General features: G+C 35.0%; 10 protein-coding genes and 1 pseudogene across 11 annotated transcripts; 7 read left to right on the plus strand and 4 right to left on the minus strand.

Moving 5' to 3' along the window:
• LOC107635447 lies at positions 707-2,627 on the plus strand (annotated as a pseudogene).
• LOC107637342 (putative receptor-like protein kinase At5g39000) lies at positions 3,388-4,578 on the plus strand. The gene is made up of 2 exons (XM_021122078.1): positions 3,388-3,827; positions 3,909-4,578. Exons 1-2 carry the CDS (start codon positions 3,539-3,541, stop codon positions 4,214-4,216), a joined length of 597 nt encoding a protein of 198 aa, XP_020977737.1. The 5' UTR covers positions 3,388-3,538; the 3' UTR covers positions 4,217-4,578.
• LOC107635446 (F-box/kelch-repeat protein At3g23880-like) lies at positions 4,369-6,140 on the minus strand. The gene is made up of 2 exons (XM_016338922.2): positions 4,855-6,140; positions 4,369-4,598 (listed from the first exon to the last, which is right to left on the minus strand). The coding sequence occupies exons 1-2, from the start codon at positions 6,062-6,064 to the stop codon at positions 4,543-4,545; spliced, it is 1,266 nt and encodes a 421-aa protein (XP_016194408.1). The 5' UTR covers positions 6,065-6,140; the 3' UTR covers positions 4,369-4,542.
• LOC107637343 (receptor-like protein kinase ANXUR2) lies at positions 7,833-9,222 on the plus strand. Its single transcript, XM_016340770.2, has one exon. The coding sequence runs from the start codon at positions 8,337-8,339 to the stop codon at positions 9,207-9,209; it is 873 nt and encodes a 290-aa protein (XP_016196256.1). The 5' UTR covers positions 7,833-8,336; the 3' UTR covers positions 9,210-9,222.
• Positions 9,860-10,945, plus strand: LOC107637344 (putative receptor-like protein kinase At5g39000). Its single transcript, XM_021122077.1, has 2 exons — positions 9,860-9,900; positions 10,062-10,945. The coding sequence occupies exon 2, from the start codon at positions 10,080-10,082 to the stop codon at positions 10,725-10,727; it is 648 nt and encodes a 215-aa protein (XP_020977736.1). The 5' UTR covers positions 9,860-9,900; positions 10,062-10,079; the 3' UTR covers positions 10,728-10,945.
• On the minus strand, positions 11,222-12,702 carry LOC107635448. Its single transcript, XM_016338925.2, has 3 exons — positions 12,571-12,702; positions 11,754-12,293; positions 11,222-11,497 (listed from the first exon to the last, which is right to left on the minus strand). Exons 2-3 carry the CDS (start codon positions 12,145-12,147, stop codon positions 11,442-11,444), a joined length of 450 nt encoding a protein of 149 aa, XP_016194411.1. The 5' UTR covers positions 12,148-12,293; positions 12,571-12,702; the 3' UTR covers positions 11,222-11,441.
• Positions 12,397-12,873, minus strand: LOC107637345 (F-box/kelch-repeat protein At3g06240-like). Its single transcript, XM_016340771.1, has one exon. The coding sequence runs from the start codon at positions 12,871-12,873 to the stop codon at positions 12,397-12,399; it is 477 nt and encodes a 158-aa protein (XP_016196257.1).
• LOC107637346 (receptor-like protein kinase ANXUR2) lies at positions 16,903-18,410 on the plus strand. Its single transcript, XM_016340772.2, has one exon. The coding sequence runs from the start codon at positions 17,170-17,172 to the stop codon at positions 18,172-18,174; it is 1,005 nt and encodes a 334-aa protein (XP_016196258.1). The 5' UTR covers positions 16,903-17,169; the 3' UTR covers positions 18,175-18,410.
• LOC107635450 (non-receptor tyrosine-protein kinase TYK2-like) lies at positions 18,566-21,329 on the plus strand. 2 transcript variants are annotated; one of them, XM_016338926.2, is made up of 4 exons: positions 18,566-18,864; positions 19,023-19,688; positions 19,754-20,782; positions 20,880-21,329. In XM_016338926.2, the coding sequence occupies exons 2-4, from the start codon at positions 19,049-19,051 to the stop codon at positions 21,236-21,238; spliced, it is 2,028 nt and encodes a 675-aa protein (XP_016194412.1). In that variant the 5' UTR covers positions 18,566-18,864; positions 19,023-19,048; the 3' UTR covers positions 21,239-21,329. The 2 variants fall into 2 exon arrangements, with proteins under 2 accessions (XP_016194412.1, XP_020977731.1); XM_021122072.1 differs by lacking the exon at positions 18,566-18,864 and having other exon boundaries at positions 18,874-19,688.
• Positions 21,737-23,504, plus strand: LOC107635451 (probable receptor-like protein kinase At5g38990). The gene has a single exon (XM_021122076.1). The coding sequence runs from the start codon at positions 22,150-22,152 to the stop codon at positions 22,870-22,872; it is 723 nt and encodes a 240-aa protein (XP_020977735.1). The 5' UTR covers positions 21,737-22,149; the 3' UTR covers positions 22,873-23,504.
• LOC107637348 (F-box protein CPR30-like) lies at positions 24,073-25,500 on the minus strand. Its single transcript, XM_016340773.1, has one exon. The coding sequence runs from the start codon at positions 25,498-25,500 to the stop codon at positions 24,073-24,075; it is 1,428 nt and encodes a 475-aa protein (XP_016196259.1).

The following is a 25,647-nucleotide window of genomic DNA, read 5'->3' on the forward strand; positions in this document are numbered from 1 at the left end:
GATTAGTTAATTCTCATCTTTTACCAAATTATTAGAATTGCTGAGGCGACATTATTAATAAGGAAAAGATGAAAATTGGTTTATATGTTATAAATAAATAGATATTGAAACCCGTTGGATTTTTTTTTTTATCTATCATCTTGAATTTTTACATATTATGAATATAGTTTTGGTTTATATGTAATAAATATAGGTTTGGATTTAAACAAAACTCAAACCTATATGAAACTGAATTTGCAAATTTTAGTGTGAGAGAGATGTTTAATATATTAACTGATTTTTACCAGAATATCTATATTTGCAGTACTGAAAAACAAATGCGTAAATATTTGTTTGCTAAAAGAGGCTATTTTTTTTTTATATTGGATTGTTATTGATGTTTTTGTTAATATTATAATGTTTTAGTGTAATACAATTAATATGAGATAAAAAAAAACTGTCAGTAACTATTTTAAATAAGACAAAAAATTAAAAAAAGTAAACAGAAATGTGAATCACGATTTCAAATAGGATAAAAAGAAATAAAAATCGTGAGTCACGATTTTAATTTTTTAATTTAAAAAAATTGTGATTTATAAAATCTTGAATAACGATTTCTTTTGTTATACAAATAATAAGTACACACCCGTTTCAAGTTATATCAACGTATTCCACAACTTCATTCATAGTATAAAAATAATTAGCGGCTAAAAGAGATTGAAAGATTAAACTTAACAAAATGGAGGTGGCAAACCTGCAATTGCCACTACAAACAACTTTTTGACTCAATTATTAGCACAAAGCTGAACTTTAATTTTTTTAGCTCAATTATTCTGCAATCTGCCAGGGAAGGAAGTATAGCTAACCTTAGAAGGGCTCTGAGCATAACATTACAGCATCAAAGTAGAAAGGTCTGAATAGTTGCTTCTGCATTCATCTTCACATATAGAAAACCTACATCTTCACATATAGTTGCTTCTACTCCTTTATATTATTATTATTATTTAGACTTGTCTCACATCAGTTGAAACATATGAACAACCTACATGTATGTGCATGTGAACCATGAAAAGGAGGAGATCAGAAAAATTCCTGTTATATTTTGAGATCATAGCTATATTCTATTGACATCATCATCAAAATTTTCTGTATATATAATTCTATCAACTCCATTCTAATTAATTACTTAATATTGTTTCAATAAACTTTGTTACTTTCTATCTGTTATTGCAAACTAAGTTACTGCCTATACAGTACAGAAGGCATTTCAATATCACTCAAAACACAGCACAAATGGGTTTTCTATCTGGTTTTTCTTGCTGCTTCCAATCTTCTTCTGGTGATAGAGGAACACGTATCTTAGAAGAACAACCATCATCCATTATAAGTGAACTCTGCCGTCAGTTTTCACTTTCAGAGATGCAATCAGCGACAAATAACTTCCATAATTCTTTGAAAGTTGGAAAAGGCTCCTTTGGCAATGTCTACAAAGGTTATCTGGAAAACAGTTCTACACCAGTTGCCATCAAACGGTGCTGGGAGGATTCAGTTGTTGGTCTTTCCTGATTGAAGAATGAGGTTGTCCTGCTTTCTCAGCTGCAACACCCCAATCTCATCTCCTTAGTTGGATTCTGCATTGAAGGAACCGAGTTGGTTCTTGTATATGATTACATGTCTAATGGTTCCATTCGTGATCATCTTCATCGTGGGAACATCGATCCACTTACATGGAAGAGGAGGCTTCAAATTTGCATAGGAGTGGCGCGTGCACTGCACTATCTTCACACAGGAGCCAAGTACACTATTATCCACCGGAACATTAAAACACGTCTCATTCTTTTGGATAGTAACTGGGAACCAAAAGTTTCAAGCCTATTAATATCCAAAAGGAGAGCACTTAGTACTTCAAAGTCATTGACAAGGGTGGAGTCAGATGTGAAGGGAACATTGGGGTATCTTGATCCGGAATATTACAACACAAGTATGTTGACTGAAAAATCAGATGTATTTTCATTTTGCATAGTTCTATTAGAAGTTGTGAGTGCAAAGCCGGCGCACGAGATTAACAGAGAATACTTTCAAGGTTTTAATAAGTCACTGAGGTCATCTGCAAATGAAATTGTTGATCCAATTCTTAAGTCTAAGATTGATCCAGATTGTTGGAAAACATTTGTTGACATCACTAAGAGATGTTTGCTTATGGAGGGAAGGGAGAGGCCAGACATGGGAGAAGTGGAGGTGGAACTTGAACGTGCACGAAAATTGCAAGAGGAAGCTGATGCCAAGAATTAACTGCTATAATTCTGGTAAAAAATATGACTTCCTTAGTTGAGTGGTTTGTCTGAATTTTCAGAAGATATGTTTGGCAGATGTAGTTCTAAAGTCAATCACTTCTTTCAATCCCATTGTCACTGAAGTAGCTGTTCATGTTGCAGATTAAGAAACAGAAAACAGGAGTTGAAGTTTGTACTTATGTTAGTTTCATGTAACTATATGTGCTCTTATCTTATCCCATAATTTCATTTTTCCAAGTAAATCCTTGCAAATATAGACCAATGAAGATTTAAGGTGAAAGTTACTTGGGTATTTATGTCTAAGGAAAACAGCAACAGTTTAAGTGGATTTTGAAAAAGTAAATAAATAAATAAATAAAAATGTAATTACAAGAAAACTTGTCGGAATGTCCTGTTCCATTCTCATTTTTTACTAGGAGAGTTCACACCCAACCCATAATAAGTGAAGAAAATGACAGTAGCACAATTGCAGTCAATCAAGGGAATCATAATGGAATTGGAAACCAAACAAAAGAACTCAACTTTTTAGATCTCTTATTATATAAGAATCTAACGAGATAAGGAACTACCTTAGAAGAACCATTGAGATGGAGTAGTAGATTACTGATTACAACAACTGAGAATGTTCTCAAATTTTGTCTCTGCTTTCATCTTCAGCAGATGAGTACTCAGGTACTTGACTTTTCCTATTTAAAAAAAATCGAAACTTTTGATATCGGTTCACAACTTTTGGTTCATGCTTCTCAAGTGTATAAGCTTTCCTGTTTCAAAGAAGACAAGCTCAACCAAGAAGCACTCTCCAACGGTTATAGAATTGTTATGCCATCAATTTTCCCTGGAAGATCTTAAAAGATCAACCAACAACTTCAACCAGAAATTAATAGTTGGAAAAGGAGGTTTTAGCACTGCATACAAAGGATGTCTCAAACACAATGGTGGATCAGAGCATACAATTTCTAGTATAAAATATATGTTGAAATACAAAATACATATTAAAAATAAATTAAATAACACATATCAAACATACATAATAGCTAATTTAGTGACTAATTTTTTATATATATATAATATTTTTGTTATTCTTAATACAACACACATTTATGACAAAATTGAATAAACACCCAATCCGATCATTGTCCATTCCAAAATAGGATAAAACAATTCCTGTCGAAAAAATATGAAGGAAATTGAGTTCATGAAGGAAATTGAGTTGCTATGCCAGCTTCATCATCCTAATTTGATCTCTCTTGTAGGATTTTGCAACCATGAAAAGTAAAAGATTATTGTGCAATGGCTCTCTTCATGATCACCTATACAATAAGGACAAGACACCACTATCATGGCAGAAAAGGCTAGAGATATGTATAGGAATCGCGCGTGGACTACACTACCTTCATGCTGGAGCCAAGCGTTCTATCTTTCATTGTGACATAAAACCTAGTAACATTCTTTTGGATAGCAATATGGTGCCTAAGCTCTCAGACTTTGGGCTTTCATTGCAGGGACCACTATCTACTTCCAAGCCAAAACCAATTGCAGTAGACTATGTTACAGGTAATTGATTTATTTATTCAATTTTATAAGCTTACTTCAAAGAATGTAATTAAATAATTCAAATAATAGTCTCACTTGTAGGTACATTTGGATACTTAGCCCCTGAGTGTTTCCAACGCCTGACTGTTACAGATAAATGTGACGTTTACTCCTTTGGTATGGTTCTACTTGTAATGGTATGCATGAAGGAGAAGGATTTGTTTCTTAACAAGGCCAACATGTTAGGTAACCAACATTTGGAGGGGAAGAGTGAAATCAAATACTTAGAAAAGTTCATTGATGATCAAGTTCAACCATGGAATGTAATAGCCTTTATGCAGCAATTCCCAATCGAAGAGATCATTGATCCAACCCTCAGGGGAAAGATTGCACCAGAGTTTACATGTTAAATCATAATGTGTTTTCATCTTGACAAATTAACAATTAGTTTACATGTTAGATCTTATAATGATGTGTGATATTCTGTGTAGACATGATAACTCAACTAAGGCAATATTGAATGAAGATAAAGCAGATAATATAAGTGATTCAATTTAACTACAGGAAACTCTATCTGCACTTTCAAATGTTCCAGTTTTTCACATTCATAGTTGGAAGGGAAATCATACTTTAAAGCAAAAGCAAAATAAAACAAAATTCTGTAGAAGCTTCTTCCAGCTGAACTTGCCAATCCTACACTTTATTTACAACATAATTAAGTGTCTCTGATGTTCAGTCATTCGCTCCTAGTTCTCTTTCCTTGTTTGACATCCCCCTTCTGATTCTGATGGCCTACAGAAAAGATAACCACTGCATTAGACGGGAAAAAAGAAATAACTTAAAAACCCTTGCCACAAGACTAGGCTATAGGAAGCAAGACAGGGAACAATGATTCCCTAAGCATTGATAAATTCAAACAATAGCCAAACCCCGCATCTGATTGCAACTTGATGCATAATGCATCTTGCTATGTACTTTTAATTAATCACAAAGCAACTAAAACTATGAGGAATAACATGGTGCAATGCATAGGAGAATAGTTACATACCATTTTTCTTCTTCTTATCCATATCCTTATCCTTAATCTCAGTAGGGAGTGGTGCGAGACTCTCTGTGTATACAGTGTAGCTTCTGCTGGACAACCTGTGAGGATAATCAACATATTTGTGTTGGAGGAGCTCTCCTTTGGCATTATATTTTGCAAACCTTAGGCGGGTACCCAAAACTAAATCTAGTGCAACAATGTCACTACCATTGGATAAGTATAGAGGCACAGTCTTACGAGAAATCTGATAGAAAGTCCAAGAGGACTGCACTTTGTATTGTTTCATCACCCATATGTTAGTTTTATCGCATTCATAAGAATACAAGGCCAGGCACCCTCCGAGTAGGACGAGATGAGTGGGAATGAGATAACCCATCACTTGTTCAGGCATAGATATGGTTGAGAAATTCCTTTCATTCAAATCAAATATAAGAATACTAGAATCTCTAACTCTAAGAGTGCAAGACGACCAATGAATAGCGCCATTCAAGAAGAACCCACGAGATTCCCAGTTGCTCCTACCCAAGGGTTTGGAGAGTGCAAAATCAAGATTAGTCGATGAATTGGTTCTCAAAGACAAGCAATCAAAGTGGTCTTGGCCATTCTTATCCTGAGAAGCTACAAAAACTAAGTAGTCATCCTGTGAAGCATCGTAACCAAATCCATACAAAGACGGACTAACGGGATTACTACGAGAAGCAATGTGAGAGTAGGATACTCTTTTGCTGGATCCAGTCACTGGATTCCATACGACAAAAAAATGCGGGGCTCGGTGTGAGAGAACAAGCCCTCTGCAGGAGCACATAACTTCAAAAGCATAATGTGTTTTCATCTTGAAAGGGAGAGATACCTCTTTTGCTGCAGTAGCACAATTGTAGTCGTGAAATGCTGCGTCAATGTCAACGGAGCAAGCCTTGGTGTAGTTACTTATGAAGAGGCATACATGGGTGGGTGCGGCAGGGAGGTGAAGATGCGATTCCGCAAAGTGTGGATCGGAAATTAGAGTGTTCCAAAGCTTCGAAACGCACTTGAGGCGACCGAGTTGTTTGAGCGGAACCCTAAGTAAGATTCTGTGAATCAGATCAAGAGGGAGAATATCGTGAATGCTCTTGCTCTTGTGATTCTCATTCTGCTGCTGTTGCTTCTTCTTCTCCATGGTCGATTGCTGTTTTGGTTTGTTCCCTGTTGTGTGCTTCTGCTTCTTCTTATCCATGCTTGGAATGGAAGGCAGTGCTTTCCGCAATTCACTCAGCCCCGGGATTTGAAATTGCGTTCAAAACAGAAAACCGAGGTCCAAGGGAAGGGAAGAGTCACTTTTGAATTGGATATTGAAAAAAATACTTATTTTTTAATTATTTTTTTAAATTATTACAAAACCTTTTTCTTGGGAGAGTATATATTTGAGAATTTGAATATAATTTATTGTTTTGAGAATTTGAATATAATTTATTGTTTTGAGAATTTGAATTTTTTTTAAAAAAAAAGACCTAAATTTTTTATATTAGATTTGTAAAAAAAGATAACTTATATGTAGAGAAAATTGATTTATATGTTATAAACAAATAGATATTGAATACTCGTTGGATTTTTATTTTTTTCCTATTATCTTGAATTTTTACATGTTATGAATATAGTTTTGGTTTATATGTTATAAATAGATATGTATTGGTTTTTATGTTATAATTTATAAATATAGTTTTGGAGTTAAACAAAACTCAAACCTATATGAAACTGAATTTGCAAATTTTAATGGGAAGGGGATGTTAAATATATTAACTGACTTTTACCAGGTTATCTATATTTGTTTAAAACGAATGCATAAATATTTGTTTGCTAAAAGAGGTTAATTTTTTTTATATTGAATTGTTATTGGTGTTTTTGTTAATATTATAATATTTTAGTATAATACAATGATATAAGATAAAAAGAAATTATTAGTAACGATTTTAAATAAGACAAAAAAATAAAAGAAAGTAAACAGAAATTGTGAATCATGATTTTTTATAGGATAAAAAAAATTACAAAATCGCAAGTCACGATTTTAATTTTTTTATTTTTAAAATTGTAATCTATTTATCTATTTATAATATATAAAAGCTGATACCAACTTTTTTCACAATGAGTTTAAGCCATCTTTTCTCTGCTAATGATGCCACATCAGCAATTTTGATGATTTGGCAAAAGATGAAAATCAACCGATCACCATTTAGTAAAATGTTTTAGAAAAATTAAAACAAAAAACTCTTATCTATTATTATTCAATTAAAATGTCAAGTGCTAATTAAATGCAATAAACATACATTAAAAGTGTCATAATAATAATAATTATAAAAAATTTCAGTTACAAATATTTAAATTCTACAACATATTCAAATTCTACAATTTATACATATTAAGACTCCTACTACTCTTCATTTCTTAATCTCTCATACCAATTGTCAAAAACACTTATTAAAATACACTATATAGTATAAATAATTTAGCTCTCCGCGTATATATTCTCATTCATTCATTTTTTTTTAATTATTTACAAATAAAAAATTAATGAAAAGACAAAGTGTAGCAATTAATGCAAATCGAAAAATAAAAAAAAATGAAGATACAATTTTGTATAACTTTAATATAAATAACTTATGTATTTTTTTAAAATAAATAAATTCAAAATCTTAAAATATACTATATAGGTTAAATAATTTACCCCTCCGTGCATTGCGCGGGTCTCACCCTAATTTAAAATACACCTATTTCAACTCATCTCAACGCATTATATCAACGTATTATACAACTTCATCCTTCGCATAAAAACATAACTAGCGGCTAAAAGAGATTGAAAGACTAAAGTTAACAAAATGGAGGTTGCAAACATGCAATTGTCACAACAATTGAAACAACTTTTTGACTCAATTATTAGCACAAAGCTGAACTTTAATTTTTTTAGCTCAATTATTCTGCACTCAGCCAAAGTAAAAAGGTCTGAATAGTTGCTTCTGCATTCATCTTCATATATAGAAAACCTACATCTTCACATATAGTTGCTTCTACTCCTTTATATTATTTTTATTATTATTATTTAGACTTGTTTCACATCAGTTGAAACATATGAACAACCTACATGTATGTGCATGTGAACCATGAAAAGGAGGAGATCAGAAAAATTCCTGTTATATTTTGAGATCATAGCTATATTCTATTGACATCATCATCAAAATTTTCTGCATATATAATTCTATCAACTCCATTCTAATTAATTACTTAATATTGTTTCAATAAACTTTGTTACTTTCTATCTGTTAGTGCAAACTAAGTTACTGCCTATACAATACAGAAGGCATTTCAATATCACTCAAAACACAGCACAAAAGGGTTTTCTATCTGGTTTATCTTGCTGCTTCCAATCTTCTTCTGGTGATAGAGGAACACGTATCTTAGAAGAGCAACAATCATCCATTCTAAGTGAACTCTGCCGTCAGTTTTCACTTTCAGAGATGCAATCAGCAACAAATAACTTCCATAATTCTTTTAAAGTTGGAGAAGGCTCCTTTGGCAATGTCTACAAAGGTTATCTGGAAAACAGTTCTACACCAGTTGCCATCAAACGGTGCAAGAAGGATTCACTTTTTGGTCTTTCCAGCTTGAAGAATGAGGTTGTCCTGCTTTCTCAGCTGCAACATCCCAATCTCATCTCCTTAGTTGGATTCTGCATTGAAGGAACTGAGTTGGTTCTTGTATATGATTACATGTCTAATGGTTCCATTCGTGATCATCTTCAACGGGGGAACATCGATCTACTTCCATGGAAGAGGAGGCTTCAAATTTGCATAGGAGTGGCGCGTGCACTGCACTATCTTCACACAGGAGCCAAGTACACTATTATCCACCGGAACATTAAAACACGTCACATTCTTTTGGATAGTAATTGGGAACCAAAAGTTTCAAGCCTATTAATATCCAAAAGGGGAGCACTTAGTACTTCAAAGTCATTGACAAGGGTGGAGTCAGATGTGAAGGGAACATTGGGGTATCTTGATCCGGAATATTTCAGAACAAATATGTTAACTGAAAAATCAGATGTATTTTCATTTGGCATAGTTCTATTAGAAGTTGTGAGTGCAAAGCCGGCACTCGAGATTTACAGAGAATACTTTGAAGGCTTTAATCAGTCACTGAGGTCATCTGCAAATGAAATTGTTGATCCAATTCTTAAGTCTAAGATTGATCCAGATTGTTGGAAAACATTTGTTGACATCACTAAGAGATGTTTGCTTTTGGAGGGAAGGGAAAGGCCAGATATGGGAGAAGTGGAGGTGGAACTTGAACATGCACTAAAATTGCAAGAGGAAGCTGATGCCAAGAATTAACTGCAATAATTCTGGTAAAAAAATATGATTTCCTTAGTTGAGTGGTTTGTCTGAATTTGCAGAAGATATGTTTGGCAGATGTAGTTCTAAAATCAATCACTTGTTTCAATCCCATTGTCATTGAAGTAGCTGTTCATGTAGCAGATTAAGAAACAGAAAACAAGAGTTAAAGTTTGTACTTATGTTAGTTTCATGTAACTCTATGTGCTCTTATTTTATCCCATAATTTCATTTTTTCTAAGTAAATCCTTGCAAATGTAAGCCAATGAAGATTTAAGGTGAGAGTTACTTGGGTATATATGTCTAAGGAAAACAGCAACAGTTTAAGTGGATTTTGAAAAAGTAAATAAATAAATAAAAATGTAAATACAAGAAAATTTGTAATTCGGAATGTCCTGTTCCATTCTCATTTTTCACTAGGAGAGTTCATCATGACAAGGTCAACATCCAACCCATAATAAGTGAAGAAAATGACAGTAGCACAATTGCACTCAATCAAGGGAATCATAATGGAATTGAAAACCAAACAAAAGAACTCAACTTTTTAGCTCTCTTATTGAATGAGAATCTAACGAGATAAGGAACTACCTTAGAAGAACCATTGAGATGGAGTAGTAGATTACTGATTACAACAATTGAGAAAGTTCTGAAATTTTGTCTCTGCTTTCATCTTCAGCAGATCAGTACTCAGGTACTTGACTTTTCTATTTAAAAACAAAAAAATTGGTAACTTTTGATATTGGTTCAAAAATTTTGGTCTTTTCTTCATAATTCATTCCATACGAGGTGATTAGCTGTGAAAATGGGGATAAAATGACAGAAGAATCTTGTTTGTGTTTGATGGCCAAACAGGTATCTGAAATTGGAATCATGCTTCTCAAGTGTATAAGCTTTCCTGTTTCAAAGAAGACAAGCTCATCCAAGAAGCACTCTCCAACGGTTATAGAATTGTTATGCCATCAATTTTCCCTGGAAGATCTTAAAAGATCAACCAACAACTTCAACCAGAAATTAATAGTTGGAAAAGGAGGTTTTAGCACTGTATACAAAGGATGTCTCAAACACAATGGTGGATCAGACCATACAATTGCATTAAAGCTCAAGTGTTGCAACTCCAACCAGCATTTCCTCGAGTTCATGAAGGAAATTGAGTTGCTATGCCAGCTTCATCATCCTAATTTGATCTCTCTTGTAGGATTTTGCAACCATGAAAAGAAAAAGATTATTGTGTATGAGTTCATGTGCAATGGCTCTCTTCATGATCACCTATACAATAGGGACAAGACACCACTATCATGGCAGAAAAGGCTAGAGATATGTATAGGAATCGCACGTGGACTACACTACCTTCATGCTGGAGCCAAGCGTTCTATCTTTCATTGTGACATAAGACCTAGTAACATTCTTTTGGATTGCAATATGGTGCCTAAGCTCTCAGACTTTGGGCTTTCATTGCAGGGACCACTATCTACTTCCAAGCGAAAACCAATTGCAGTAGACTATGTTATAGGTAATTGATTTATTTATTCAATTTTATAAGCTTACTTCAAAGAATGTAATTAAATAATTCAAATAATAGTCTCACTTGTAGGTACATTTGGATACTTAGCCCCTGAGTGTTTCCAACGCCTGACTGTTACAGATAAATCATAAATGTGACGTTTACTCCTTTGGTATGGTTCTACTTGTAATGGTATGCATGAAGGAGAAGGATTTGTTTCTTAACAAGGCCAACATGTTGGGTAACCAACATTTGGAGGGGAAGAGTGAAATCAAATACTTACAGAAGTTCGTTGATGATCAAGTTCAACCATGGAATGTAATAGCCTTTATGCAGCGATTCCCAATCGAAGAGATCATTGATCCAACCCTCAGGGGAAAGATTGCACCAGAGTTTACATGTTAAATCATAATGTGTTTTCATCTTGACAAATTAACAATTAGTTTACATGTTAGATCTTATAATGATGTGTGATATTCTGTGTAGACATGATAACTCAACTAAGGCAATATTGAATGAAGATAAAGCAGATAATATAAGTGATTCGATTTAACTAGAGGAAACTCTATCTGCACTTTCAAATGTTCCAGTTTTTCACATGCATAGTTGGAAGGGAAATCATACTTTAAAGCAAAAGCAAAATAAAACAAAATTCTGTAGAAGCTTCTTCCAGCTGAACTTGCCAATCCTACACTTTATTTACAACATAATTAAGTGTCTCTGATGTCCAGTCATTTGCTCCTAGTTCTCTTTCCTTGTTTGACATCCCCCTTCTGATTCTGATGGCCTACAGAAAAGATAACCACTGCATTAGCCGTGAAAAAAGAAATAACTTAAAAACCCTTGCCACAAGACTAGGCTATAGGAAGCAAGACAGGGAACAATGATTCCCTAAGCATTGATAAATTCAAACAATAGCCAAACCCCGCATCTGATTGCAACTTGATGCATAATGCATCTTGCTAGGTACTTTTAATTAATCACAAAGCAATTAAAACTATGAGGAATAACATGGTGCAATGCATAGGAGAATAGTTACATACCACTTTTCTTCTTCTTATCCATATCCTTATCCTTAATCTCAGTAGGGAGTGGCGCGAGACACTCTGTGTATACAGTGTAGCTTCTGCCGTACTTGGACAACCAGTGAGGATAATCAACATGTTTGCGTTGGAGGAGCTCTCCTTTGGCATTATATTTTGCAAACCTTATGCGGGTACCTAAAACAAAATCTAGTGCAACAATGTCACTACCATTGGATAAGTATAGAGGCACGGTCTTACGAGAAATCTCATAGAAAGTCCAAGAGGACTGCACTTTGTATTGTTTCATCACCCATATGTTAGTTTTATCGCATTCATAAGAATACAAGGCCAGGCACCCTCCGAGTAGGACGAGATGAATGGGATCGAGATAACCCATCACTTGTTCAGGCATAGATATGGTTGAGAAACTCCTTTCCTTCAAATCAAATATAAGAATACTATAATCTCTAACACTAAGAGTGCAAGACGACCAATGAATAGCGCCATTCAAGAAGAACCCACGAGATTCCCAGTTGCTCCTACCCAAGGGTTTGGAGACTGCAAAACCAAGATTAGTCCATGAATTAGTTCTCAAAGACAAGCAATCAAAGTGGTCATGGCCATTCTTATCCTGAGAAGCTACAACAACTAAGTAGTCATCCTAAACGGGATTACTACGAGAAACAATGTGAGAGTAGGATACTCTTTTGCTGGATCCAGTCAATGGATTCCATACGATAAAAAAATGCCGGGCTCGGTGTAAGAGAACAAAGCCTCTGCAGGAGCACATAACTTCAAAACCATAATGTGTTTTCATCTTGAAAGGGAGAGATACCTCTTTTGCTGCAGTAGCACAATTGTAGTCGTGAAATGCTGCGTCAATGTCAACGGAGCAAGTCTTGGAGTAGTTACTTATGAAGAGGCATACATGGGTGGGTGCGGCAGGGAGGTGAAGATGCGATTCCGCAAAGTGTGGATCGGAAATGAGAGTGTTCCAAAGCTTTGAAACGCACTTGAGGCGACCGAGTTGTTTGAGCGGAACCCTAAGTAAGATTATGTGAATCAGCTCAAGAGGGAGAATATCGTGAATGCTCTTGCTCTTGTGATTCTCATTCAGTTGTTGCTCTTTCTTCTCCATGGTCGATTGCTGTTTTGGTTTGTTCCCTGTTATGTGCTTCTACTTCTTCTTATCCATGCTTGGAATGGAACGCAGTGCTTTCCTCGCAATTCACTCAGCCCCGGGATTTGAAATTTCGTTCAAAACAGAAGACCAAGGTCCAAGGGAAGGGAAGAATCACTTTTGAATTGGATATTGGAAAAAAATACTTATTTTTTAATTATTTTTTTTAAATTAGAGTTAAGTATGGTTTTGGTCCTAAAAGTTTTCATTNACGATTTTAATACGAGAAAAACGTTAAGGATAATTTTAAATCGAAAATTAGACGAGGAATGGTTTCGATCTTGGCGAAAAACCTTTAGGACCAAAACCATACTTAACCCTTTAAATTATTACAAAACTTTTTTCTTGCGAGAGTATATATTTGAGAATTTGAATATAATTTATTGTTTTGAGAATTTGAATTTTTTTTTTAAAAAAAGACATAAATTTTTCATATTAGAGTTGTATAAAATTATATTTTTATTTTTATATTTGTTTTAGTTGTCATACTTTATTTTTTTTTAATGGTATTTTTGGTTTGCAAATAATTTAAGAAAAAGTTAAAAAAAAATAAATAAGAATGAAAAACATAAAAAATGTAATATAAAATTATGAATTAATTTTATAATTATGATATATTGGTACGAGAGATTAAGAAATCAAGGATAGTAAGAATTATAACATGTATAAGTTATAGAATTTGAATATTTATAAATGAAATTTTTTATGATTATTATTTATGACACTTTTAATGTACATGTTTATTGCATTTAATTAGTACTTTATGTTTTAATTGAATAATATAGGTAAGAGTTTTTTTTATTTTTTAAAAATTTTCGGGCGCGCTACACATCCATGTAACCATGTAACCAAGTTGGCCCAAGTCCAAATAGAGTCACGCACATTAATAACAAGTGAAAACACGCGACTGAAAACCCTTTGTTACTTCGCGCTCATTTTGAAAAAAGTTACTTCTTCCTCTACACGAAACCGCTCCTTCTCTTCGAATCTCTCTCAAAATCACTCAAACTTCAATCACGATTTCTGCAAAAATCACTACTTGAGAAGAATCGTGAGAAGATTTGGCAAGGAACAACAAAAAACGAACGAAAACAACAACAGAGATTCGCCTTCCTCCTCCTCATTCTCCTTTTTTTTTCGCGTTCCTTCTTCTTCACGTGTTTTCTCCTTATCTTCATTCTTTTGTTGTTATTACTGCAGTATTTTTTTTCTCTTTTAATCTTTCTCTCCCTGGTGAAGAAGCAGTAGAAGGTGAGGAGAAAGAGTTTTGAATTGTGCAAAACAGAAATGAAACCGAAATGGCCAACTCCACTGAACCGAACATCATTTATGTGCTGAATAAAACATCATAAATATTTAATCATCAAAAAAAATATTTCTACATGCACAATGACTCAATTGAACACACTAACAATCAAGTAAATTAAAATGAGCAACTCCACTGACCCGAGCAACATTCATGTGCTGAATAAAACGTCATAAACATTCAATCATCAAGAATAGCATTTTTTCATGTAAAAGAAGTCAACTGAACACATAATAATCAGGTGAACCGAAATGGTCAACACCACTGAACCGAACACCAATCATGTGCTGAATAAAACGTGATAAGCATTCAATCAGTAAGAAAAATATTTCTGCATGCACAAGGACTCAACTGAACACATTAACAATCAAGTGAATCAAAATGAGCAACTTCACTTAACCGAGCAAAATGTTGGTGTTGTTGGTGATGATTATAACGAAAGAAGAAGAAGAATATGCGTGCGTGAAGAAGAAGAAGCAGAAGAAGAACCTATGTGCGCGAATGTGAAAGAAGAAGGAGGAGGAGAAAGAGGAGGAGAAATACTATTTTTGTTGATTGAAAGTTGATCACCATTTATTCACCACATGAATATTGTTCAGTTCAGTGGCCTTTGTGATTTTGATTCACCGAATGAATGTTGTTCGGTTCGATGGCCTCCTTTTACTTTGTTCAGAGTTTAAGATTATTGTGATAGCATGCAGCAATCATTTCCTAGCTGTCTCAATGTAATAACCTCATTCAACTGATTTGAAGTTGAATTATTCATTGTTTCCATTCAGAAGTGTAGATCGAAGAAGAAAACAAAAAAGAAGAAGAACGACGGAGCTTATTACGTTGAATTTAATGCAGATCAATAATGAAGAATGCGAACAGAGAAGAAAAACGCGAACAGATGAGAACGATGAATTTTATTAGGTTGAAGAAGAAGAAGAAGAAGAAGAAGAAGAGAAAAATGCGAGAAGAGAACAAGGTTTACAGTGAGAAAGGTTTACGTTGAAAGAGGTTTATCACGCAGCAGAAGGTTTACGTTATATACGTTATATAAGACGCGTGTATAACAAACGTGTAAGGGGGTTGGGGGGCGCGTCTGATTGAAGTTACTTGGATAACTTGGATAAAAAAATTACATGAATGTAGAGCTTTTTCGAAAAAATTTTTACTAAAAAATGATTGGTTAATTCTTATTTTTTGTCAAATTATTAAAACTATGACATTATTAATAAGGAAAAGATAACTTATATGTAGAGAAAATTGGTTTATATGGTATAAATAAATAGATATTGGATAGTCGTTGGATTTTTTTTTTTTTTCTATTATTTACTCTGTTTCAAACCAAGTAGGATCAGTGATAGGGGATTGTGGGTTTTGGGATGGATTAGAATGGATATGGAACTTCCAATAGCGACGACAATTGTTCCAATGAGAGTTGAATCTTGTGAACCAGCTACTTGATGAGTTAAGGCTGGTTAGACTTGCATATGACAGACAGGACAAAGTTGTGTGAAAATATGATAAACAAGGTGTTTTTACAACTAACTCATTTGTGCAGGTAATGCAGGCGAACATGGTCCCAGAGGAGATCACAAGCTATAGCTTTACGAGTACTATCTGGAAAGGACTTGTGCCACCAAGAGTGGAGGTGTTTGTTTGGTTTGCATTGACTGGCAGAATCGATACGAAGGAGAGACTGAGTCGACTTGGGATCATTAACCAACAAGATACTTTATGTGTATTATGCAATAATTGTGTTGAGTCTGGTCACCACTTACTTCTAGGATGTAGCTTTTCTTGGCAGATTTGGTGTGCATGGCTATCATATGCTGGTAGATTATGGTCTTGTCCGGATTCGTTGAAGGAGCATTTCCTAAGTTGGACTGAGGTATCAATTAGAATGGCAGATCGTAAGGCATGGATGGTGAGCTTTTGCGCGATTATCTGGAACTTGTGGTTGGAAAGAAATAGAAGACTATTTCAGAACAAGGGAAAAGGAGTGGAGGAGATTGTTACCATGTACTCTCTGAACTACAAGGAGTGGCTTGGTGCAAATCCCTTTGATTGTTGATGACAATACCGGAGATAACATGGGAATATAAGTTACTGTTGTTCTGATGTTTGTCTTTTATTTTCCGTTTTGTCTTGCTCCACTTCACGTGTTAAGCTTCACTTTCAAAAAAAAAAAGAATACACTATTTCAACTCATATCAACTTATTATACAACTTCTTCCATCGCATAAAAACATAACTAGCGGCTAAAAGAGATTGAAAGACTAAAGTTAACAAAATGAAGGTTGCAAACCTGCAATTGTCACTACAATTAAAACAACTTTTTGAATCAATTATTAGCACAAAGCTGAATTTTAATTTTTTTAGCTCAATTATTCTGCACTCAGCCAAAGTAAAAAGGTCTGAATAGTTGCTTCTGCATTCATCTTCATATAGAGAATACCAACATCTTCACATATAGTTGCTTCTACTCCTTTATATTATTATTATTATTAATTTATTATTAGATTGTTAAATTCTGGCCAGCATGTAACCAGCAAAGAAAAGTGAGTCATTGGATGAAATCTTACACCAATCTCACACCATTAAAATCATCTTGATGGCTATTTGATGGCTACAAATCACAAAAATTGCTGCCCCCTAGCATTCCTCTTTATTATTTAGACTTGTTTCACATCAGAAACATATGAAAAACCTACATGTATGTGCATGTGAACCATGAAAAGGAGGAGATCAGAAAAATTCCTGTTATATTTTGTGATCATAGCTATATTCTATTGACATCATCATCAAAATTTTCTGTATATGTAATTCTATCAACTCCATTCTAATTAATTACTTAATATTGTTTCAATAAACTTTGTTACTTTCTATCTGTTATTGCAAACTAAGTTACTGCCTATACAGTACAGAAGGCATTTCAATATCACCCAAAACACAGCACAATGGGTTTTCTATCTGGTTTTTCTTGCTGCTTCCAATCTTCTTCTGTTGATAGAGGAACACGTATCTTAGAAGAACAACCATCATCCATTATAAGTGAACTCTGCCGTCAGTTTTCACTTTTAGAGATGCAATCAGCAACAAATAACTTCCATAATTCTTTTAAAGTTGGAGAAGGCTCATTTGGCAATGTCTACAAAGATTATCTGGAAAACAGTTCTACACCAGTTGCCATCAAACGGTGCAAGAAGGATTCAGTTTTTGGTCTTTCCAGCTTGAAGAATGAGGTTGTCCTGCTTTCTCAGCTGCAACACCCCAATCTCATCTCCTTAGTTGGATTCTGCATTGAAGGAACCGAGTTGGTTCTTGTATATGATTACATGTCTAATGGTTCCATTCGTGATCATCTTCATCGTGGGAACATAGATCCACTTACATGGAAGAGGAGGCTTCAAATTTGCATAGGAGTGGCGCGTGCACTGCACTATCTTCACACAGGAGCCAAGTACACTATTATCCACCGGAATATTAAAACACGTCTCATTCTTTTGGATAGTAATCGGGAACCAAAAGTTTCAAGCCTATTAATATCCAAAAGGGGAGCACTTAGTACTTCAAAGTCATTGACAAGGGTGGAGTCAGATGTGAAGGGAACAATTGGGTATCTTGATCCAGAATATTTAGCAACAACTATGTTGACTGAAAAATCAGATGTATTTTCATTCGGCATAGTTCTATTAGAAGTTGTGAGTGCAAAGCTGCCGCCCGAGATTAACAGAGAATACTTTCACTTTCAACGCTTTAGTCAGTCATTGAGGTCATCTGCAAATGAAATTGTTGATTCAATTCTTAAGTCTAAGATTGATCCAGATTGTTGGAAAACATTTGTTGACATCACTAAGAGATGTTTGCTTACGGAGGGAAGGGAGAGGCCAGACATGGGAGAAGTGGAGGTGGAACTTGAACATGCACTAAAATTTCAAGTGGAAGCTGATGCCAAGAGTTAACTGCTATAATTCTGGTAAAAAATATGATTTCCTTAGTTGAGTGGTTTGTCTGAATTTTCAGAAGATATGTTTGGCAGATGTAGTTCTAAAATCAATAACTTGTTTCAATCCCATTGTCACTGAAGTAGCTGTTCATGTAGCAGATTAAGAAACAGAAAACAAGAGTTAAAGTTTGTGCTTATGTTAGTTTCATGTAACTGTATGTGCTCTTATCTTATCCCATAATTTCATTTTTTCCAAGTAAATACTTGCAAATGTAAACCAATGAAGATTTAAGGTGAAAGTTACTTGGGTATATATGTCTAAAGAAAACAGCAACAGTTTAAGTGGATTTTGGAAAAGTAAATAGATAAATAAAAATGTAAATACAAGAAAGCTTGTAATTCGGAAGGTCCTGTTCCATTCTCATTTTTTATTAGGAGAGTTCATCATGACAAGGTCAACACCCAACCCATAATAAGTGAAGAAAATGACAGTAGCACAATTGCAGTCAATCAAGGGAATCATAATGGAATTGGAAAACAAACAAAAGAACTCAACTTTTTAGCTCTCTTATTGAATGAGAATCTAACGAGATAAGGAACTACCTTGGAAGAACCATTGAGATGGAGTAGTAGATTACTGATTACAACAATTGAGAAAGTACTGAAATTTTGTCTCTGCTTTCATCTTCAGCAGATCCGTACTCAGGTATTTGACTTTTGCTATTTCAAAAAAAAAAAAAAAATTGGTAACTTATGATATTGGTTCACAAATTTTGGTCTTTGCTTCATAATTCATTGCATACGAGGTGATTAGCTGTGAAAATCGGGATAACATGTCAGTAGAATCTTGTTTGTGTTTGATAGCCAAACAGGTATCTCAACTTGGAATCATGCTTCTCAAGTGTATAAGCTTTCCTCTTCCAAAGAAGAAAAACTCATCCAAGAAGCACTCTTCAACGGTTATAGAATCGTTATGCCATCAATTTTCCCTGGAAGATCTTAAAAGATCAACCAACAACTTCAACCAGAAATTAATAGTTGGAAAAGGAGGTTTTAGCACTGTATACAAAGGATGTCTCAAACACAATGGTGGATCAGACCATACAATTGCATTAAAGCTCAAGTGTTGCAACTCCAACCAGCATTTCCTCGAGTTCATGAAGGAAATTGAGTTGCTATGCCAGCTTCATCATCCTAATTTGATCTCTCTTGTAGGATTTTGCAACCATGAAAAGAAAAAGATTATTGTGTATGAGTTCATGTGCAATGGCTCTCTTCATGATCACCTATACAATAGGGACAAGAAACCACTATCATGGCAGACAAGGCTAGAGATATGTATAGGAGTGGCGCGTGGACTACACTACCTTCACGCTGGAGCCAAGCGCTCTATCTTTCATTGTGACATAAAACCTAGTAACATTCTTTTGGATAGCAATATGGTGTCTAAGCTCTCAGACTTTGGGCTTTCATTGCAGGGACCACTATCTACTTCCAAGCCAAAACCAATTGAAGTAGATTATGTTGCAGGTAATTCATTTATAGCTTACTGCAAACATGTAATTAAATAATTCAACTAATACTCTTACTTATAGGTACATTTGGATACTTAGCTCCTGAGTGTTTCCAACGCCTGACCGTTACAGATAAATGTGACGTTTACTCCTTTGGTATGGTTCTACTTGTGATGGTATGCATGAAGGAGAAGGATTTGTTTCTTAACAAGGCCAACATGTTAGGTAACCAACATTTGGAGGGGAAGAGTGAAATCAAATACTTTGAAAAGTTCATTGATGATCAAGTTCAACCATGGAATGTAATAGCCTTTATGCAGCGATTCCCAATCGAAGAGATCATTGATCCAACACTCGGGGGAAAGATTGCACCAGAGTGCTGGGAAGTATTCATGGATGTTACAAAAAGATGTTTGATGCATGAACCTGATGAACGACCAACAATGGGTGAAGTAGAGGTGTTGCTTGAGTATGCTTTGTTATTGCAGGCACAAGCAGATATCAAAAAGAACAATGGTTGTTATTCTTTATCATCCACCACCCTTATAAACTTAGGTGAAGTCATTTGTATGCATGATATTCATTTAGAAGAGCTGATATTCCATCAGTTTTTGCTTGCCGATCTTAGGCGAACAACCTTCGACTTTGAACGCAGAGTCATCGGTAGAGGAAGCTTTGGTACAGTATACAGAGGTCGTATCTTAATAAATGGAGCTACTTATCATTCAATTGCAATTAAGAAGTTGGATTGGTTATCTATATGTGATAGTGATATACAGTGGAATTTAAAAGATATTGAGAATATTTCCCAACTTCGCCATCCTAATTTGGTCTCTCTTTTTGGATTCTGTGATGAACTTGATGAGAAGATTCTTGTATACATGTATATTCCCAATGGATCTCTCCATTATCACTTAAATTGGAATGAAGAAGCTCTAACATGGAAGAAAAGACTAGAAATATGCATTGGAGTAGCAGAAGGATTGAACTACCTTCACACAGCATCTATTTTTCACCATAACATAAAACTCAGCAACATCCTTTTGGATTATGATTTGGTGCCCAAACTCTCAGATTTTGGGCTCCCCTGGTCCAAGAAAATTCATGCAGGTGACTTTTTATTTTCATTTTTATCTTGGCAAAGCAAAAATACTTATTTAATCATTTGTTGTTGTTAACCAGTCACCAATTCTGTGGCTTATTACAGAAGATTATGCTGCTCCGGAGTTGTTACAAGGACATGATTTCACAGATAAATGTGATGTTTATTCCTTTGGTATAATTCTCTTAAAAATGGTACTAACAAACAAGCTACCAATTGTTGAAGGGGTTATTTATCTCAATCTAAAGGGAAAGATTGCACCACAGTGTTGGGAAGTATTCTTGAATGTCATAAAATGCTGTTTGAAGTATGAAGCAAATGAGAGACCAACAATGAATGAAGTGATAGCTCAACTTCAACATGCCCTGGCACTGCAAGAGGAGGCAGATTCCAACGCAAGTGGTGATTACAACTTGTTATCTGTGACCTTTGATCCTCCGGTTGGAGGAAGCATATATTATTAAGAACATTGCAAGTGTGAGAAGGGACTGAGAATTGAAAAAGTAAATTTTAAAAGCTAAATAGTATATGATAATATGAATAATGTGAACCGCTTATATGTTATTGTTAGAATATAATTAGAATCAATTATGATCAATTAGTATTATTTATAGGGACTAAAAGAATCGTAATAATAAAGACGTAATCTCCTACAATAAATATTCAGATATACTAAATAATACTAATTGATCATCATTGATCCTAATTATATTCTAACAATTATATACTTCTTGGTAATTTCACAAAAAGAATAATCAAAATTTTCTTTATTTAGAAAGAAATTAAGAATAGAGTCAAAGAGGTGAGGATTTTAAGCCAAAAAAAAAAGTCAAATAATTTAAATACTTTTATTCTTTTGGTCAAAGTCATAGACTTAGTAAACGCCTAGATCTGAAAGATAACACAACCATGATAAATTTATCTGCAGCAATCAAGGTAGGAGCTGTATGAAGCTTTATTTCTGCCACCACCTTCAGGTTATTTTCCATTTTCACAAGTGATTTATTCATCAAATTAAGTTCATTTATGTTGAATCTTTTTAACCATTAATGAATTCTGAGGTTAAAAAGAATCTCCTTTCTCTTATGCTTCATTAATGAAGGTAAAAGATAATAGTAATGTTCTAGGTACCACTTTAATGATCAATGATTTGATAATATTCTATTTGAAAGATGAATAATAGAATACAAAGCAAGGTGTTTGTGGAATCTCAATGAAACTAAAGCTTTATTCCCTTATTATTTCTATAACTGATTTCACAAAGCAGAATCTATATTAGATTTTAGAAAATTGACATGTGTGAGTCCCAATAGAACAGAAATAACCATTTGTCTAATCAATCTGTACATGATTGACAGTCCCTCAAATTGTCATAATGGTTCTGAAATGTTTATGCTTTGGTGATTGGAAGAAGGGGAATGCAAGTTGTTCATCTAAGAAACAATATCCAACAGTAATAGAAGAGCTATGCCATCCCTTTTCCTTTCATGATCTTAGAAAGTCAACCAACAACTTTGACCAGAAACTAATAATTGGAGAAACAGCCCTTAGGAAGGTTTATAAAGGTTGTCTCAACCATAATAATAATAATAATGGTGCTGCTGCAACTGATTATACGGTGGCATTGAAGGTGATGACTGTTCCCCTTGAATTCAAGAAGGAAGTCGAGATGCTATGTCAGCTTCATCACCCAAATATAATATCTCTTATAGGCTTCTGCCACCATGGAAAGGAAAAGATTGCTGTGTACGAGTATACAGACAATGGATCACTCCATGATTACTTGAGTAACAAGGACAAAGAACCACTGTCGTGGAAGAAAAGACTAGACATCTGCATCGGAGTAGCACGTGCTCTACACTACCTTCACTCTGGAGTCAAGCGTGCTATCTTTCATCGTGACATAAATCCAGTTAATATTCTTTTGGATAGGAATATGATGCCCAAACTTGCCAATTTTGTGATATCATTGCAGGGAGGGCCCTCTACATCGAAGCCAAAGCAAATTAAAGTAGATAAGATTGAAGTTACATCTGCATTGATGGCTCCGGAGAATGCTATACACGGTATTGTTACTAATAAATGTGATGTTTACTAATAGTGAAGTTCTACTATACAAGGTAGGCCATAATGTATTGAACTACATAATTCAATACAAAGAGCACACTCTTGAGAAGACAATGGATCCAATTCTGAAAGGGAACATTGCGCCAGAATGTTGGCAAGTATTCACTATTCACTAGTGTCATACAAAGTTGCTTGGAGTACGAAGCAGATGAGCGACCAACAATGGGGGAAGTAGAGGTATTGCTTCAGCATGCTCTCTCATTGCAGCAACAAGCTGATATTATCACGAATGCTGCTCGCTATACCTTATCATCCACTACCCCTTGTTATTGTCAACAGCGATATAATGATCATGTATCACTACCCAGATAGTGCTGGATGTTTTTCTACTCCAATCATTAGTCTTCAACTGCTATACTCGGCTAATCAATAGGTTTTATGGCTACTCTGTTTTCTTTTCTTTCTTCTGGTTCTAAAAACACAATTCTTATAGATCTAACATAGGGTTGCACAAAATGTGATCTTATCGATCAATATGTAACATATCAAATAGATTAAGCAAAGAAAGAATACGAAGAACTTATTGCTAGTACAGGTTATTAACTTTTGCTTTGCAACGTTAACCTGCATTTTGTTTCAACGATCAATGTCCCAGAAATCAAAGCAAACTAAAGCTGTGCTTAGAATAAGTTTAATCAGGTTTTAGTTCAATGAATTATCCACTTTCGTTTGTGAATTTATAATTTATAATTGCAATTGCACAGTGATTTACATTAAAAGTACTGCAATATTAAATAAAACTCGAGAGCATCAGAAATTAAATAAATTAGGAAGTACCTTAATAAAATAAAGTTGAAAGCCATACATATAAATGTAAAATTTACACCACTATAGCAATTATATGATATATCAACAAGCTACAAGGTTTCATTACCAGATAGAACAAAAGATAAGGTGAAAATAGAAAATTTAACGTGGTTCAATTAACCTACCATGAAAAAAAGACCTAGGAGCACATGCTCTATGAACAATGAAGAATTCAGGTGGCAAACACAAATATTCCGTAGTAATTTAGAAAGCAAATTCAATGTAACTTAGAAAGCAAATTCAGTGTAACAGTAATAGAGTTGGCTTTAGAGAGAAAATTAGACTAGAGAGAGGGAAGAATTTGAGAAGAAGAAAGGAGAGCAGAGGAGAAATTTCAGAAGGGAGTGAGGTTACCACTGCATAGTTACCACGCAAAGTCGTCCAGGGTTCTATTAATGACCCTCCCTCTCGTGCTTCTCCTGATTTCTTGAATTGAAGGATCGTTTGACAGCTGTCCATTCCCAATAACAACCTTTTCCCTCTCACTTGTTGGTGCTGATTCTGCATGACCTTCATTCACGTACCGTTTTTCATCTTTATTCCTTACATTCTCACTGGGGACTGGCACGAGACTCTGTGTGTATACAATGTAGTTTGTGCCATACTGAGACAACCGACGAGAACGATCTTTAAAATGTTCCAGATCACTATAATCAAAACATTTGAGTTGGAGGAGCTCTCCTCTGACATTATATTTGGCAAACCTTAAGTAGAGATCTATAGATTTCAGAATAGAATCTAGTGCAATAATGTCACTACCATTGGATAAGCATAGAGGCGCAGACCGTTCCCGAGAAATCTGATAGAAAGTCCAAGATGAATGCACTTTGTATTGTTTCATCACCCATATGTTAGTTTTATCGCGATCATAAGAATACAAGGCCAGGCACCCTCCTAGTAGGACAAGATGAGTGGGATTGAGATAACCCATCACTTGTTCAGGCATAGATATAGTTGAGAAACTCCTTTCCTTCAAATCAAATATAAGAATACTATAATCTCCAACACTAAGAGTGCACGACGACCAATGAATAGCGCCATTCAAGAAGAACCCACGAGATTTCCAGTTGCTCCAACCCAAGGGTTTGGAGAGTGCAACATCAAGATTAATCCATGAATTGGTGCTCAAAGACAGGCAATCAAAGTGCTCATGGCCATTCTTATCCTTAGAAGCTACAACAACTAAGTAGTCATCCTGTGAGGCATCGTAACCAAATCCATACAAAATCGCACTATACGGAAACACAAACCACTTGCGATGACTACGAGAAACAATGTGAGAGTAGGATACTCTTTTGCTGGATCCAGTCACTGGATTCCATACCACAAAAAAATGCGGGGCTCGGTGTAAGAGAACAAGCCCTCTGCAGGAGCACATAACTTCAAAATCATAACGTGTTTTCATCTTGAAAGGGAGAGATACCTCTTTTACTGCAGTAGCGCAATTGTAGTCGTGAAATACTGCGTCAATGTCAACGGAGCAAGCCTTGGTGTAGTCATCTATGAAGAGGCATACATGGGTGGGTGCGGCAGAGAGGTGAACATGTGATTTCGCAAAGTCGGGATCGGAAATGAGAGTGTTCCAAAACTTCGAAACGCACTTCAGGCGAGCAAGATATTTGAGCGGAACCCTCAGTAGGATTCTGTGAATCAGCTCAAGAGTAAGAATGTCGTGAATGCTCTTGCTCTTGTGATTCTCATCCTGCTGTTGCTTCTTCTTCTTCTCCATGGTCGATTGCTGTTTTAGTTTGTTCCCCGTGTGCTTCTGCTGCTTCTTCTTCTTCTTATCCATGCTTGATTGCTTGGAATGGAATGCAGTGCTTTGAAATTGAGGAGTGCTAGGGCCAGAGGTTTTGTCACTTTTGTGATTTTCTCAACTGCGTTGGAAACAGAGGACCGAAGGGAAGGGAAGCGAAGAGTCAGTTTTGAATGGGCTATT

This window comes from Arachis ipaensis, chromosome B04 (assembly GCF_000816755.2).
Source record: "Arachis ipaensis cultivar K30076 chromosome B04, Araip1.1, whole genome shotgun sequence".
NCBI lineage: Eukaryota > Viridiplantae > Streptophyta > Magnoliopsida > Fabales > Fabaceae > Arachis > Arachis ipaensis.

Excerpts from the sequence above, each read along its gene's own strand:
- LOC107637342 (XM_021122078.1), top strand. The coding sequence starts at position 3,539 with ATGAAAAGTAAAAGATTATTGTGCAATGGCTCTCTTCATGATCACCTA. Across the intron at positions 3,828-3,908 it reads TGCAGTAGACTATGTTACAG|GTACATTTGGATACTTAGCC; the intron begins GTAATTGATTTA and ends TCTCACTTGTAG.
- LOC107635446 (XM_016338922.2), bottom strand. The coding sequence starts at position 6,064 with ATGGATAAGAAGAAGCAGAAGCACACAACAGGGAACAAACCAAAACAG. Across the intron at positions 4,599-4,854 it reads GGATAAGAAGAAGAAAAATG|GCCATCAGAATCAGAAGGGG; the intron begins GTATGTAACTAT and ends TCTTTTCTGTAG.
- LOC107637343 (XM_016340770.2), top strand. The coding sequence starts at position 8,337 with ATGCAATCAGCAACAAATAACTTCCATAATTCTTTTAAAGTTGGAGAA.
- LOC107637344 (XM_021122077.1), top strand. The coding sequence starts at position 10,080 with ATGCTTCTCAAGTGTATAAGCTTTCCTGTTTCAAAGAAGACAAGCTCA.
- LOC107635448 (XM_016338925.2), bottom strand. The coding sequence starts at position 12,147 with ATGCCTGAACAAGTGATGGGTTATCTCGATCCCATTCATCTCGTCCTA. Across the intron at positions 11,498-11,753 it reads GGATAAGAAGAAGAAAAGTG|GCCATCAGAATCAGAAGGGG; the intron begins GTATGTAACTAT and ends TCTTTTCTGTAG.
- LOC107637345 (XM_016340771.1), bottom strand. The coding sequence starts at position 12,873 with ATGGAGAAGAAAGAGCAACAACTGAATGAGAATCACAAGAGCAAGAGC.
- LOC107637346 (XM_016340772.2), top strand. The coding sequence starts at position 17,170 with ATGGGTTTTCTATCTGGTTTTTCTTGCTGCTTCCAATCTTCTTCTGTT.
- LOC107635450 (XM_021122072.1), top strand. The coding sequence starts at position 18,992 with ATGTCAGTAGAATCTTGTTTGTGTTTGATAGCCAAACAGGTATCTCAA. Across the intron at positions 19,689-19,753 it reads TGAAGTAGATTATGTTGCAG|GTACATTTGGATACTTAGCT; the intron begins GTAATTCATTTA and ends TCTTACTTATAG. Across the intron at positions 20,783-20,879 it reads GTCCAAGAAAATTCATGCAG|AAGATTATGCTGCTCCGGAG; the intron begins GTGACTTTTTAT and ends GGCTTATTACAG.
- LOC107635451 (XM_021122076.1), top strand. The coding sequence starts at position 22,150 with ATGGTTCTGAAATGTTTATGCTTTGGTGATTGGAAGAAGGGGAATGCA.
- LOC107637348 (XM_016340773.1), bottom strand. The coding sequence starts at position 25,500 with ATGGATAAGAAGAAGAAGAAGCAGCAGAAGCACACGGGGAACAAACTA.